The 16166-nt window shown below is 48.1% G+C and overlaps 1 protein-coding gene across 2 annotated transcripts in view; it reads right to left on the bottom strand.

Annotated features, from left to right (window-relative positions):
- LOC115122002 (serine/threonine-protein phosphatase 2A 55 kDa regulatory subunit B delta isoform) overlaps window positions 1-16166 on the bottom strand; it is a 51299-nt gene that overhangs the window by 21135 nt on the left and 13998 nt on the right. For both annotated transcript variants that reach the window (XM_065016311.1, XM_065016310.1), the window contains exons 3-6: window positions 8613-8710; window positions 8288-8453; window positions 6693-6805; window positions 1212-1389 (exon numbers count right to left, since the gene is read on the bottom strand). In XM_065016311.1, the coding sequence (XP_064872383.1) occupies window positions 1212-1389; window positions 6693-6805; window positions 8288-8453; window positions 8613-8710 (555 nt within the window). The remainder of the gene's footprint in view (window positions 1-1211; window positions 1390-6692; window positions 6806-8287; window positions 8454-8612; window positions 8711-16166) is intronic.

Raw genomic sequence — 16166 nt, 5'->3', positions numbered from 1 at the left:
GGTAGACACACACACACTCACAGGTAGAGACACACAGGTAGACACACACACACACAGGTAGACACACACACACACACTCACAGGTAGACACACACACACTCACAGGTAGACACACACACACACTCACAGGTAGACACACACACACACTCACAGGTACACACACACACACACACAGGTAGACACACACACACACACACAGGTAGACACACACACACACACACACACACAGGACACAGGTAGACACACACACACACACACACACACACACACACAGACACACACACACACACACACACACACACAGGTAGACACACACACACACACACACACAGGTAGACACACACACACACAGACACACACACACACACACACACACACACAGGTGGACGCACACACACACTCACAGGTAGACACACACACACACACTCACAGGTAGACACACACACTCACACAGGTACAAACGCACACACTCACACAGGTAGACACACACACTCACACAGGTAGACACACACACTCACAGGTACAAACACACACACACACAGGTAGACACACACACTCACACAGGTAGACACACACACTCACAGGTAGACACACACACTCACAGGTAGACACACACACTCACAGGTAGACACACACACTCACAGGTAGACACACACACTCACAGGTAGACACACACACTCACACAGGTAGACACACACACACTCACAGGTAGAGACACACAGGTAGACACACACACTCACACAGGTAGACACACACAGGTAGACACACACACACACTCACAGGTAGACACACACACACACTCACAGGTAGACACACACACACACTCACAGGTAGACACACACACACACTCACAGGTACAAACACACACACACACAGGTAGACACACACACACACACAGGTAGACACACACACACACACAGGTAGACACACACACACACACAGGTAGACACACACACACACACACACACACAGGTAGACACAGGTAGACACACACACACACACACAGGTAGACACACACACACACACACTCACAGGTAGACACACACTCACAGGTAGACACACACTCACAGGTAGACACACACTCACACACACACAGACACACCACACACACACACACACACAGGTAGACACACACACGTAAACACACACACAAATCTTCCCATTTAAATGAAATACATGTTGCGTATGTTTTGTGATTAAAAAAAGGATACTAAAACTTCTATCTGTGATTTGTAAATGCCAGAGGTTCACCCTGAGATCATCAGCTGAAAGGTACGTTTCGTGATCACTGTTTACAGAGATGGAGTTGATGTGATATGTGTGTGCATTAGCGAATATCCTCCTCGGACTGGCCTCCACCATCCGGTCCATAGGCAGCAGCACAGGCACCTACAACAAAGAACCCTTTTATTACAAAGACATAGCACGTTTAAAAACCCTGCAGTTCGCTCCTTTTCTGAACATGACAAATACATGTAGTAGTGAAGTGGGGGGGGGGGGGGGGTCAGTTACATATCGCAATATTATATTGATACTTGACTAAAAATATGAGGGTGAAGACAAAATATTGAAGTGCCTCTGAACGAGCTATGGCCGTAGGCGCCAGGCTGCAACGCTGCTGTGTTTCTCGTGTTACTATGGCGTTGTCTGATTTGCTGTTCGTCACTAGTCTTGTCGGCAGAGGAAATGTAAGTGTGGACAGTTCCAGCCTCTTCAAAGTGGGCAGAAATATGATTTAATCTTCCATATTTTTGGGGGCGTCAACAATTTAGCAGCAGAGAAGAATGATTAAAATATGTATTTAAAAGACGAATTAAACTAAGGGATCATAAATGGATTACAGTTCTGTCCGTTTTGGGTTCGGGCTGTGGCAAGGCGGGGTGGTGGAAGGAGTCACGGAGGGGGGTGTGTGGCAAGGCGGGGTGGTGGAAGGAGTCACGGAGGGGTGTGTGTGGCAAGGCGGGGTGGTGGAAGGAGTCACGGAGGGGGCTGTGGCAAGGCGGGGTGGTGGAAGGAGTCACGGAGGGGGCTGTGGCAAGGCGGGGTGGTGGAAGGAGTCACGGAGGAGGGCTGTGGCAAGGCGGGGTGGTGGAAGGAGTCACGGAAGGGGGCTGTGGCAAGGCGGGGTGGTGGAAGGAGTCACGGAGGAGGGCTGTGGCAAGGCGGAGTGGTGGAAGGAGTCACGGAGGGGGCTGTGGCAGGAGTCACGGAGGGGGCTGTGGCAAAGCGGGGTGTGGAATGAGTCACGGAGGGGGTGTGTGGAAGGAGTCACGGAGGGGGTGTGTGGAAGGAGTCACGGAGGGGGCTGTAGAAGGAGTCACGGAGGGGGTGTGTGGAAGGAGTCACGGAGGGGGTGTGTGGAAGGAGTCACGGAGGGGGTGTGTGGAAGGAGTCACGGAGGGGGCTGTAGAAGGAGTCACGGAGGGGTGTGTGGAAGGAGTCACGGAGGGGTGTGTGGAAGGAGTCACGGAGGGGGTGTGTGGAAGGAGTCACGGAGGGGGTGTGTGGAAGGAGTCACGGAGGGGGTGTGTGGAAGGAGTCACGGAGGGGGTGTGTGGAAGGAGTCACGGAGGGTGTGTGGAAGGAGTCACGGAGGGTGTGTGGAAGGAGTCACGGAGGGGGTGTGTGGAAGGAGTCACGGAGGGGGTGTGGAAGGAGTCACGGAGGCGGACTGTAGAAGGAGTCACGGAGGGGGCTGGAAGGAGTCACGGAGGGGGATGTGGAAGGAGTCACGGAGGGGGCTGTAGAAGGAGTCACGGAGGGGGTGTGTGGAAGGAGTCACGGAGGGGTGTGTGGAAGGAGTCACGGAGGGGTGTGTGTGGCAAGGCGGGGTGGTGGAAGGAGTCACGGAGGGGGGGGGCTGTGGCAAGGCGGGGTGGTGGAAGGAGTCACGGAGGGGGCTGTGGCAAGGCGGGGTGGTGGAAGGAGTCACGGAGGAGGGCTGTGGCAAGGCGGGGTGGTGGAAGGAGTCACGGAAGGGGGCTGTGGCAAGGCGGGGTGGTGGAAGGAGTCACGGAGGGGGCTGTGGCAAGGCGGAGTGGTGGAAGGAGTCACGGAGGGGGCTGTGGCAGGAGTCACGGAGGGGGCTGTGGCAAAGCGGGGTGTGGAATGAGTCACGGAGGGGGTGTGGAAGGAGTCACGGAGGGGTGTGTGGAAGGAGTCACGGAGGGGGCTGTAGAAGGAGTCACGGAGGGGTGTGTGGAAGGAGTCACGGAGGGGGTGTGTGGAAGGAGTCACGGAGGGGTGTGTGGAAGGAGTCACGGAGGGGGCTGTAGAAGGAGTCACGGAGGGGGGTGTGGAAGGAGTCACGGAGGGGTGTGGAAGGAGTCACGGTCACGGAGGGGTGTGTGGAAGGAGTCACGGAGGGGGTGTGTGGAAGGAGTCACGGAGGGGGGTGTGTGGAAGGAGTCACGGAGGGGTGTGTGGAAGGAGTCACGGAGGGGGTGTGTGGAAGGGAGTCACGGAGGGGTGTGTGGAAGGAGTCACGGAGGGGTGTGTGGAAGGAGTCACGGAGGGGTGTGTGGAAGGAGTCACGGAGGGGGTGTGGAAGGAGTCACGGAGGCGGACTGTAGAAGGAGTCACGGAGGGGGCTGGAAGGAGTCACGGAGGGGGATGTGGAAGGAGTCACGGAGGGGGCTGTAGAAGGAGTCACGGAGGGGTGTGTGGAAGGAGTCACGGAGGGGTGTGTGGAAGGAGTCACGGAGGGGGCTGTGGAAGGAGTCACGGAGGGGTGTGTGGAAGGAATCACGGAGGGGGCTGTGGAATGAGTCACGGAGGGGGTGTGGAAGGAGTCACGGAGGGGGATGTGGAAGGAGTCACGGAGGGGGGGTGGAAGGAGTCACGGAGGGGGGTGGAAGGAGTCACGGAGGGGGATGTGGAAGGAGTCACGGAGGAGGGGGTGGAAGGAGTCACGGAGGGGTGGAACGGGTCACGGAGGGGGGGGAGGGGGTGGAAGGAGTCACGGAGGGGGTGTGGAAGGAGTCACGGGGGGTTGTGGAAGGAGTCACGGAGGGGACGGGGGGGGTGGAAGGAGTCACGGAGGGGGTGGAAGGAGTCACGGAAGGGGGGGGTGTGGAAGGAGTCACGGAGGGGGGGTGGAAGGAGTCACGGAGGGGGTGTGGAAGGAGTCACGGAGGGGGTGTGGAAGGAGTCACGGAGGGGGTGTGGAAGGAGTCACGGAGGGGGTGGAAGGAGTCACGGAGGGGGTGTGGAAGGAGTCACGGAGGGGGTGGAAGGAGTCACGGAGGGGGGGGGGTGTGGAAGGAGTCACGGAGGGGGTGGAAGGAGTCACGGAGGGGGTGGAAGGAGTCACGGAGGGGGTGTGGAAGGAGTCACGAGGGGGGGTGGAAGGAGTCACGGAGGGGGTGGAAGGAGTCACGGAGGGGGGGTGGAAGCTTTCTGAAGGAACTGTATATTATATACTTTTAATTGTTTGTTTTTTATACTAACAAATAATATCAATAATATGTCAATCATATATCAGGTAATCAATCATATATCAGGTAATCAATCATATATCAGGTAATCAATCATATATCAGGTAATCAATCACATATCAGGTAATCAATCACATATCAGGTAATCAATCATATATCAGGTAATCAATCACATGTCAGGTAATCAATCACATGTCAGGTAATCAATCACATATCAGGTAATCAATCACATGTCAGGTAATAAATCACATATCAGGTAATAAATCACATGTCAGGTAATCAATCACATGTCAGGTAATCAATCACATGTCAGGTAATCAATCACATATCAGGTAATCAATCACATATCAGGTAATCAATCACATATCAGGTAATCAATCACATATCAGGTAATCAATCACATATCAGGTAATCAATCACATGTCAGGTAATAAATCACATGTCAGGTAATCAATCACATGTCAGGTAATCAATCACATATCAGGTAATCAATCACATATCAGGTAATCAATCACATATCAGGTAATCAATCACATGTCAGGTAATCAATCACATGTCAGGTAATCAATCACATGTCAGGTAATCAATCACATATCAGGTAATAAATCACATATCAGGTAATCAATCACATGTCAGGTAATCAATCACATGTCAGGTAATCAATCACATATCAGGTAATCAATCACATATCAGGTAATAAATCACATATCAGGTAATCAATCACATATCAGGTAATAAATCACATATCAGGTAATAAATCACATATCAGGTAATCAATCACATATCAGGAGAGATGGATCAGAAGGGATGACATAATCACAGTTTAAATAGGCACGGACACACTGGTAGCGTTTGCCGTCCAAGAGGACTTGGCACCTCTGAACAGAGTGCCGGATGTCTCAGCCTCCAGTATTTATGCTGCAGTAGTTTATGTGTCGGGGGGCTAGGGTCAGTCTGTTATATCTGGAGTACTTCTCCTGTCCTATTCGTGTCCTGTGTGAATTGAAGTGTGCTCTCTCTAATTCTCTCTTTCTTTCTCTCTCTCGGAGGACCTGAGCCCTAGGACCATGCCCCAGGACTACCTGACATGATGACTCCTTGCTGTCCCCAGTCCACCTGACCATGCTGCTGCTCCAGTTTCAACTGGACTGGGCCCTAGGACCATGTCCCAGGACTACCTGACATGATGACTCCTTGCTGTCCCCAGTCCACCTGGCCATGCTGCTGCTCCAGTTTCAACTGTTCTGCCTTACTATTATTCAACCATGCTGGTCATTTATGAACATTTGAACATCTTGGCCATGTTCTGTTATAATCTCCACCCGGGACAGCCAGAAGAGGACTGGCCACCCCACATAGCCTGGTTCCTCTCTAGGTTTCTTCCTAGGTTTGGGCATTTCTAGGGAGTTTTTCCTAGCCACCGTGCTTCTACACCTGCATTGCTTGCTGTTTGGGGGTTTTAGGCTGGGTTTCTGTACAGCACTTTGAGATATCAGCTGATGTACGAAGGGCTATATAAATACATTTGATTTTTGATTTGATGTAATTTGTGAACCGAGTGCGAACTGATTCTACTTGTCCAAACTTGTGAAAATGTCATCAGTCAGAACGGCGAGCGGCTGCTAAAACACACTGCGTCTAACGAACGGAGAACGAACGGCAGGTTCATATCAGACCGTCACTCGGTGCCGTGTATTTTCTCCATCACATTTTCACTCCAAATACTTTACGTTTTTCTTTGTGTTTTTTATTTATTTCCCTGAACGGGTGGCGCAGTGGTCGAAGGCACTGCATCGCTGTGCCACCAGAGACTCTGGGTTCGAGCCCAGGCTCCATGGGACGACGCACAATTGGCCCAGCGTTGTCCGGGTTAGGGGAGAGTTTCGCCGGTAGGGATATCCTTGTCTCATCGCGCACTAGCGACTCCTGTGGCGGGCCGGGCGCAGTGCACGCTGACGAGGTCGCTAGGGGCACGGTGTTTCCTCCGACACTTTGGTGCGGCTTCCGGGTTGGATGCGCGCTGTGTTAAGAAGCAGTGCGGCTTGGTTGGGTTGTGTATCGGAGGACGCATGGCTTTCGACCTTCGTCTCTCCCGAGCCCGTACGGGAGTTGTAGCGATGAGACAAGATAGTAACTACTAACAATTGGATACCATGAAATTGGGGAGAAAAGGGGGTAAAATGTCAATAATATTTCCCTGAACGGGATCATTCCAAACTATATCAGGTAAACGGTGATGAACGAGAGGGGACATACCCGTAACGACGTGATTCTAAAAGGATCTCTCAGTCTTCCATCCTCGTCTTTCAAGTTGTAGCCTTCTGCTCTTTTGTCCCGTTGGCTGATTTTCCACAGCTTGATGGTTTTGTCTGGGTTGTGAAAAAGGCCATGTCAGTGTTATAGCACAGGTTTACAGTCACCTTGGCCTTCCGTCTGTCAAAACACTTCAGAGGAAAGAGTGTGGTAGCAGAATCAGAATGAGTTAGTTAACATTGATAAATAAAGTTAAATAAGATGTTTAATTTACATAATAATGCTTATGTGGGGGAAAAGTTACTTGGACCCCAGAGAGGGGAGAGGTCAGGCTGGTCTTCTTATGGGAATGTGTCTGGAACTGTTGTATGTCCCCTCTGAGGTTGACCTTATCTTGATCTAGTATATGACCTAAGAGGTTCACTATTACATGTCCCCTCTGAGGTTGCCCTTATCTTGATCTAGTATATGACCTAAGAGGCTCACTATTACATGTCCCCTCTGAGGTTGCCCTTATCTTGATCTAGTATATGACCGAAGAGGCTCACTATTACATGTCCCCTCTGAGGTTGACCTTATCTTGATCTAGTATATGACCTAAGAGGCTCACTATTACATGTCCCCTCTGAGGTTGACCTTATCTTGATCTAGTATATGACCTAAGAGGTTCACTATTACATGTCCCCTCTGAGGTTGACCTTATCTTGATCTAGTATATGACCTAAGAGGTTCACTATTACATGTCCCCTCTGAGGTTGACCTTATCTTGATCTAGTATATGACCTAAGAGGCTCACTATTACATGTCCCCTCTGAGGTTGACCTTATCTTGATCTAGTATATGACCTAAGAGGTTCACTATTACATGTCCCCTCTGAGGTTGACTTTATCTTGATCTAGTATATGACCTAAGAGGTTCACTATTACATGTCCCCTCTGAAGTTGACCTTATCTTGATCTAGTATATGACCTAAGAGGTTCACTATTACATGTCCCCTCTGAGGTTGACCTTATCTTGATCTAGTATATGACCTAAGAGGCTCACTGTCTCGGTGAGCTTGTCCAGGAGGGGGTGTATTTACGATGGGAGTATCTAGGATTGACAATTGATATATGCCATTGGATGAGGTAATGTTTTGGTACTATGTTGTACCAAGAACGAGAAGTAGAACCTCGTCTAAGAGAGTAAACTGAACAATAATTTATAGCTAATGCTGTCTTCCTTTGTGCAATGTTCCTAAGATCTGTTATTTGTCATGTGAGTTCAGATGGGTGTGTCTGGGCTATAAATGATACTAAGAATTGTTTTGTAAGCACTCTCAGAGAATTCATTTATAGACACTGAATTGATCTGAGAGTCACAGGGCTTATGGTGAAGCTCATATAATTAAAAAGATGGACTTTATGATACAACTCTGACTTGTGTGGTGGTTTGCTCTCTCATGGATTTGGTAATACAGGACATTTCCACGACAGAGGTTAATAAGCGACCTTTACAGTTCAATATTCAGTGCAGTTCCTTGGAACGTCTGTGGTGCTGAAGAGTCATCACCTCGACCGAACGCAATCAGAAATATGAACGAGAGCTCCGCGACTTACCGTTCGTTGAGAGCAGAGAGTGTGCAGCGTTTTGTTGAGGTAACCATCTTATTTTGTTGATTTTCTCCTCGATTTCTAAGCTTTTCAAATAGTCGAACTCGGGTTCATGGCTCTGGAAAGTGCTGTACACATTATATTCTCCTCTGGAATGAGGACGGTTTTTACTCTGAAAGAAATAAACCCAGCTCATTATTAGTACGACTATATTTCACAACCACCACAATGCACTTAAAAAAAAAAACGATTTTGTACATTATGCTACATTAAAAGGTGAATCCGACTAATGTTGTTTTCAAGGTGCGTAGATAGTTGATAGTTAACTGACCTCTTGTTCCCGTTGGAAAATGACGACACGACCTCCTTTGTCTCCCGTCGCTAGTAGGTCTCCAGAATAGTTAAACTCAACCGTTGAGATTATGTCGGCTGAGAGAGACAACAACAACAACAAGGTCATGAGTGTGTAACACTTCTATGTCGGCTGAGAGAGATACAACAACAACAAAAAGGTCATGAGTGTGTAACACTTCTATGTCGGCTGAGAGAGACAACAACAACAACAAGGTCATGAGTGTGTAACACTTCTATGTCGGCTGAGAGAGACAACAACAAGGTCATGAGTGTGTAACACTTCTATGTCGGCTGAGAGAGACAACAACAACAACAAGGTCATGAGTGTGTAACACTTCTGTCGGCTGAGAGAGACAACAACAAGGTCATGAGTGTGTAACACTTCTGTCGGCTGAGAGAGACAACAACAAAAAGGTCATGAGTGTGTAACACTTCTATGTCGGCTGAGAGAGAGACAACAACAAGGTCATGAGTGTGTAACACTTCTATGTCGGCTGAGAGAGACAACAACAACAACAAGGTCATGAGTGTGTAACACTTCTATGTCGGCTGAGAGAGACAACAACAAGGTCATGAGTGTGTAACACTTCTGTCGGCTGAGAGAGACAACAACAAAAAGGTCATGAGTGTGTAACACTTCTATGTCGGCTGAGAGAGACAACAACAACAACAAGGTCATGAGTGTGTAACACTTCTGTCGGCTGAGAGAGACAACAACAAGGTCATGAGTGTGTAACACTTCTGTCGGCTGAGAGAGACAACAACAAAAAGGTCATGAGTGTGTAACACTTCTATGTCGGCTGAGAGAGAGACAACAACAAGGTCATGAGTGTGTAACACTTCTATGTCGGCTGAGAGAGACAACAACAACAACAAGGTCATGAGTGTGTAACACTTCTATGTCGGCTGAGAGAGACAACAACAAGGTCATGAGTGTGTAACACTTCTGTCGGCTGAGAGAGACAACAACAAAAAGGTCATGAGTGTGTAACACTTCTATGTCGGCTGAGAGAGAGACAACAACAAGGTCATGAGTGTGTAACACTTCTATGTCGGCTGAGAGAGAGACAACAACAACAAAAAGGTCATGAGTGTGTAACACTTCTATGTCGGCTGAGAGAGACAACAACAACAAGGTCATGAGTGTGTAACACTTCTATGTCGGCTGAGAGAGAGACAACAACAAGGTCATGAGTGTGTAACACTTCTATGTCGGCTGAGAGAGACAACAACAAAAAGGTCATGAGTGTGTAACACTTCTATGTCGGCTGAGAGAGACAACAACAAAAAGGTCATGAGTGTGTAACACTTCTATGTCGGCTGAGAGAGACAACAACAAAAAGGTCATGAGTGTGTAACACTTCTATGTCGGCTGAGAGAGACAACAACAAAAAGGTCATGAGTGTGTAACACTTCTATGTCGGCTGAGAGAGACAACAACAACGACAAGGTCATGAGTGTGTAACACTTCTATGTCGGCTGAGAGAGACAACAACAACGACAAGGTCATGAGTGTGTAACACTTCTATGTCGGCTGAGAGAGACAACAACAACGACAAGGTCATGAGTGTGTAACACTTCTATGTCGGCTGAGAGAGAGACAACAACAAGGTCATGAGTGTGTAACACTTCTATGTCGGCTGAGAGAGAGACAACAAAAAGGTAATAAGTGTGTAACACTTCTATGTCGGCTGAGAGAGACAACAAAAAGGTAATAAGTGTGTAACACTTCTATGTCGGCTGAGAGAGACAACAACAACAAGGTCATGAGTGTGTAACACTTCTATGTCGGCTGAGAGAGACAACAACAACAAGGTCATGAGTGTGTAACACTTCTATGTCGGCTGTTTTTTTTTTTTGGATATGTAATAAAATAATGATAAATAAACCTGACCTTAAGACACACTATAACACAGGTTAGGTCTACGTCACAAAACAAAAACATGATCAATATCATTGATGACCAGTCTGACGTAGCAGTGGGTTTTTCAATCATATTATAAAGAGCAGGGCCTCCTGAACATCCCCCTCTCAGTATAGGCCTGAACCCTATCAGGCACACGTCATCCTGTACTGTAGCACCCACTGCAACAACACTAGCAGCACACTGGGGGGAATAATGACAACACAACCCACTGCAACAACACTAGCAGCTCACTGGGGGTATAACGACAACACAACCCACTGCAACAACACTAGCAGCTCACTGGGGGTATAACGACAACACAACCCACTGCAACAACACTAGCAGCTCACTGGGGGGAATAATGACAACACAACCCACTGCAACAACACTAGCAGCTCACTGGGGAATAACGACAACACAACCCACTGCAACAACACTAGCAGCTCACTGGGGAATAATGACAACACAATCCACTGCAACAACACTAGCAGCTCACTGGGGGGAATAATGACAACACAATCCACTGCAACAACACTAGCAGCTCACTGGGGGTATAACGACAACACAACCCACTGCAACAACACTAGCAGCTCACTGGGGGTATAACGACAACACAACCCACTGCAACAACACTAGCAGCTCACTGGGGGGAATAATGACAACACAACCCACTGCAACAACACTAGCAGCTCACTGGGGGGAATAATGACAACACAATCCACTGCAACAACACTAGCAGCTCACTGGGGGTATAACGACAACACAACCCACTGCAACAACACTAGCAGCTCACTGGGGAATAACGACAACACAACCCACTGCAACAACACTAGCAGCTCACTGGGGAATAATGACAACACAACCCACTGCAACAACACTAGCAGCTCACTGGGGGAATAATGACAACACAAAACAACACTAGCAGCTCACTGGCGGGAATAATGACAACACAATCCACTGCAACAACACTAGCAGCTCACGGGAATAATGACAACACAACCCACTGCAACAACACTAGCAGCTCACTGGGGAATAACGACAACACAACCCACTGCAACAACACTAGCAGCTCACTGGGGGAATAATGACAACACAACCCACTGCAACAACACTAGCAGCTCACTGGGGGAATAACGACAACACAACCCACTGCAACAACACTAGCAGCTCACTGGGGGAATAATGACAACACAACCCACTGCAACAACACTAGCAGCTCACTGGGGAATAATGACAACACAACCCACTGCAACAACACTAGCAGTTCACTGGGGAATAATGACAACACAACCCACTGCAACAACACTAGCAGCTCACGGGAATAATGACAACACAACCCACTGCAACAACACTAGCAGCTCACTGGGGAATAACGACAACACAACCCACTGCAACAACACTAGCAGCTCACTGGGGGAATAATGACAACACAACCCACTGCAACAACACTAGCAGCTCACTGGGGGAATAACGACAACACAACCCACTGCAACAACACTAGCAGCTCACTGGGGGAATAATGACAACACAACCCACTGCAACAACACTAGCAGCTCACTGGGGAATAATGACAACACAACCCACTGCAACAACACTAGCAGTTCACTGGGGAATAATGACAACACAACCCACTGCAACAACACTAGAAGCTCACTGGGGAATAACGACAACACAACCCACTGCAACAACACTAGCAGCTCACTGGGGGGAATAACGACAACACAACCCACTGCAACAACACTAGCAGCTCACTGGGGAATAATGACAACACAAAACAACACTAGCAGCTCACTGGGGAATAATGACAACACAAAACAACCAAATCAAATCAAATGTATTTATATAGCCCTTCTTACATCAGCTGATATCTCAAAGTGCTGTACAAAAACCCAGTCTAAAACCCCAAACAGCAAGCAATGCAGATGTAGAAGCACGGTGGCTAGGAAAAACTCCCTAGAAAGGCCAAAATCTAGGAAGAAACCTAGAGAGGAACCAGGCTATGAGGGGTGGCCAGTCCTCTTCTGGCTGTGCCGGGTGGAGAACCCACTGCAACAACACTAGCAGCTCACTGGGGAATAATGACAACACAACCCACTGCAACAACACTAGCAGCTCACTGGGGAATAACGACAACACAACCCACTGCAACAACACTAGCAGCTCACTGGGGGAATAATGACAACTCAACCCACTGCAACAACACTAGCAGCTCACTGGGGAATAATGACAACACAACCCACTGCAACAACACTAGCAGCTCACTGGGGGGAATAACGACAACACAAAACAACACTAGCAGCTCACTGGGGAATAACGACAACACAACCCACTGCAACAACACTAGCAGCTCACTGGGGGGAATAATGACAACACAAAACAACACTAGCAGCTCACTGGGGAATAACGACAACACAACCCACTGCAACAACACTAGGAGCTCAATGGGGAATAATGACAACACAACCCACTGCAGCAACACTAGCAGCTCACTGGGGGAATAATGACAACACAACCCACTGCAACAACACTAGCAGCTCACTGGGGAATAACGACAACACAACCCACTGCATCAACACTAGCAGCTGACTTGGGAATAATGACAACACAACCCACTGAAACAACACTAGCAGCTCACTAGGGAATAATGACAACACAACCCACATCAACAACACTAGCAGCTCACTGGGGGAATAATGACAACACAAAACAACACTAGCAGCTCACTGGGGAATAATGACAACACAACCCACTGCAACAACACTAGCAGCTCACTGGGGAATAATGACAACACAACCCACTGCAACAACACTAGCAGTTCACTGGGGAATAATGACAACACAACCCACTGCAACAACACTAGCAGCTCACTGGGGAATAATGACAACACAACCCACTGCAACAACACTAGCAGCTCACTGGGGAATAACGACAACACAAAACAACACTAGCAGCTCACTGGGGAATAATGACAACACAACCCACTGCAACAACATTAGCAGCTCACTGGGGGGAATAATGACAACACAAAACAACACTAGCAGTTCACTGGGGAATAATGACAACACAAAACAACACTAGCAGCTCACTGGGGAATAACGACAACACAACCCACTGCAACAACACTAGGAGCTCAATGGGGAATAATGACAACACAACCCAAAGCAACAACACTAGCAGCTCACTGGGGGAATAATGACAACACAACCCACTGCAACAACACTAGCAGCTCACTGGGGAATAACGACAACACAACCCACTGCAACAACACTAGCAGCTGACTTGGGAATAATGACAACACAACCCACTGAAACAACACTAGCAGCTCACTAGGGAATAATGACAACACAACCCACATCAACAACACTAGCAGCTCACTGGGGGAATAATGACAACACAAAACAACACTAGCAGCTCACTGGGGAATAATGACAACACAACCCACTGCAACAACACTAGCAGCTCACTGGGGAATAATGACAACACAACCCACTGCAACAACACTAGCAGTTCACTGGGGAATAATGACAACACAACCCACTGCAACAACACTAGAAGCTCACTGGGGAATAACGACAACACAACCCACTGCAACAACACTAGCAGCTCACTGGGGAATAATGACAACACAAAACAACACAAGCAGCTCACTGGGGAATAATGACAACACAACCCACTGAAACAACACTAGCAGCTCACTGGGGGGAATAATGACAACACAACCCACTGCAACAACACTAGCAGCTCACCGGGGGGAATAATGACAACACAAAACAACACTAGCAGCTCACTGGGAAATAATGACAACACAAAACAACCAAATCAAATCAAATGTATTTATATAGCCCTTCTTACATCAGCTGATATCTCAAAGTGCTGTACAGAAACCCAGTCTAAAACCCCAAACAGCAAGCAATGCAGATGTAGAAGCACGGTGGCTAGGAAAAACTCCCTAGAAAGGCCAAAATCTAGGAAGAAACCTAGAGAGGAACCAGGCTATGAGGGGTGGCCAGTCCTCTTCTGGCTGTGCCGGGTGGAGAACCCACTGCAACAACACTAGCAGCTCAGTGGGGTACTTGGCCTCACAGCAAGACAAAACAACCATGCGCCATGCTAGTCTCCTGATAAATACGTAATATGCTCGATACAAGAAGTAGGCTAGCCAGGCTTTAAATTATGTTCTGAAGTCCACTGCCAAAGATGTTCAGCCCTCCTCTTGGCCACAGTAGCAACATTTTTCTCTTATAAAGTGAATTTCCTGTAATTCTACACATTTTTCCATGGCTTATGCTGTCTGAGTGTCTGTAGTTGTTGTTGTTGTTGTTGTTGAGTAGTTCTCAAAGATGCTCTTAAAATATACAGTGCCTTCGAAAAGTATTCAGTCCCCTTGACTTTTTACACATTTAATTTACGTTACAGCCTTATTCTAAAATGGATTAAATAAAACATGTTCATCTTCAATCTTTAAAAAAAATATTTTTTAACCTTTATTTAACCAGGCAAGTCAGTTAAGAACAAATTCTTATTTTCAATGACGGCCTAGGAACAGTGGGTTAACTGGTCTAGGAACAGTGGGTTAACTGGTCTAGGAACAGTGGGTTAACTGGTCTAGGAACAGTGGGTTAACTGGTCTAGGAACAATGGGTTAACTGCCTGTTCAGGGGCAGAACGACAGATTACTCCATAATCACAAAGCGAAAACAGGTTTAGACATTTATGCAAAAAAAGAGAAATCACGTTTACATAAATATTCAGACCCTTTACTCAGTACTTTGTTGCAGCACTTTTGGCAGCGATTACAGCCTTGAGTCTTCTTGGGTGTGACCCTACAAGCTTGGCACACCTGTATTTGGGGAGTTTCTCCCATTCTTCTCTGCAGATCCTATCAATCGGTCTGGTTTGATGGGGAGCGTCGCTGTACAGTTCAAGTCTGGGCTCTGGCTGGGCAACTTAAGAGCATTCAGAAACTTGTCCCGAAGCCACACTTGCATTGTCTTGACTGAGTGCTTAGGGTCTTTGTCCTGTTGGAAGGTGAACCCTCATCTCAGTCTGAGGTCCTGAGCAGGTTTTCATCAAGGACCTCTCTGTACTTTGTTCTGTTCATCTTTCCCTTGATCCTGACTAGTCTCCCAGTCACTGCTGCTGAAAATCATCCCCACAACATGATGCTGCCACCACCATGCTTCACCGTAGGGATGGTACCAGGTTTCCCCCAGACGCGACGCTTGGCATTCAGGCCAGAGAGTTCAATCTTGGTTTCATCAGGCCAGAGCATCTTGTTTCTCATGGTCTGAGAGTCTTTAGGTGCCTTTTGGCAAACTCCAACCGGGCTGTCATGTGCCTTTTACTGAGGAGTGGCTTCCGTCTGGCCACTCTACCATAAAAGCCTGATTGGTGGAGTGCTGCAGAGATGGTTGTCCTTCTGGAAGGTTCTCCCATCTCCACAGAGGTACTCTGAAGCTCTTTCAGAGTGACCATTGGGTTCTTGGTCACCTCCCTGACCAAGGCCCTTCTCCCCTGATTGCTCAGTTTGGCCGGGCACCCAGCTCTAGGAAGAGTCTTGGTGGTTCCAAACTTCTTCCATTTAAGAATGATGGAAGCCACGGTGTTCTTGTGGACCTTCAATGC

The sequence above is a fragment of the Oncorhynchus nerka genome, unplaced genomic scaffold, assembly GCF_034236695.1.
Source record: "Oncorhynchus nerka isolate Pitt River unplaced genomic scaffold, Oner_Uvic_2.0 unplaced_scaffold_1040, whole genome shotgun sequence".
Lineage (NCBI taxonomy): Eukaryota > Metazoa > Chordata > Actinopteri > Salmoniformes > Salmonidae > Oncorhynchus > Oncorhynchus nerka.
The sequence above is the reverse complement of the archived record's forward strand: the minus strand, read 5'-3'. Positions and strand labels throughout refer to the sequence as shown.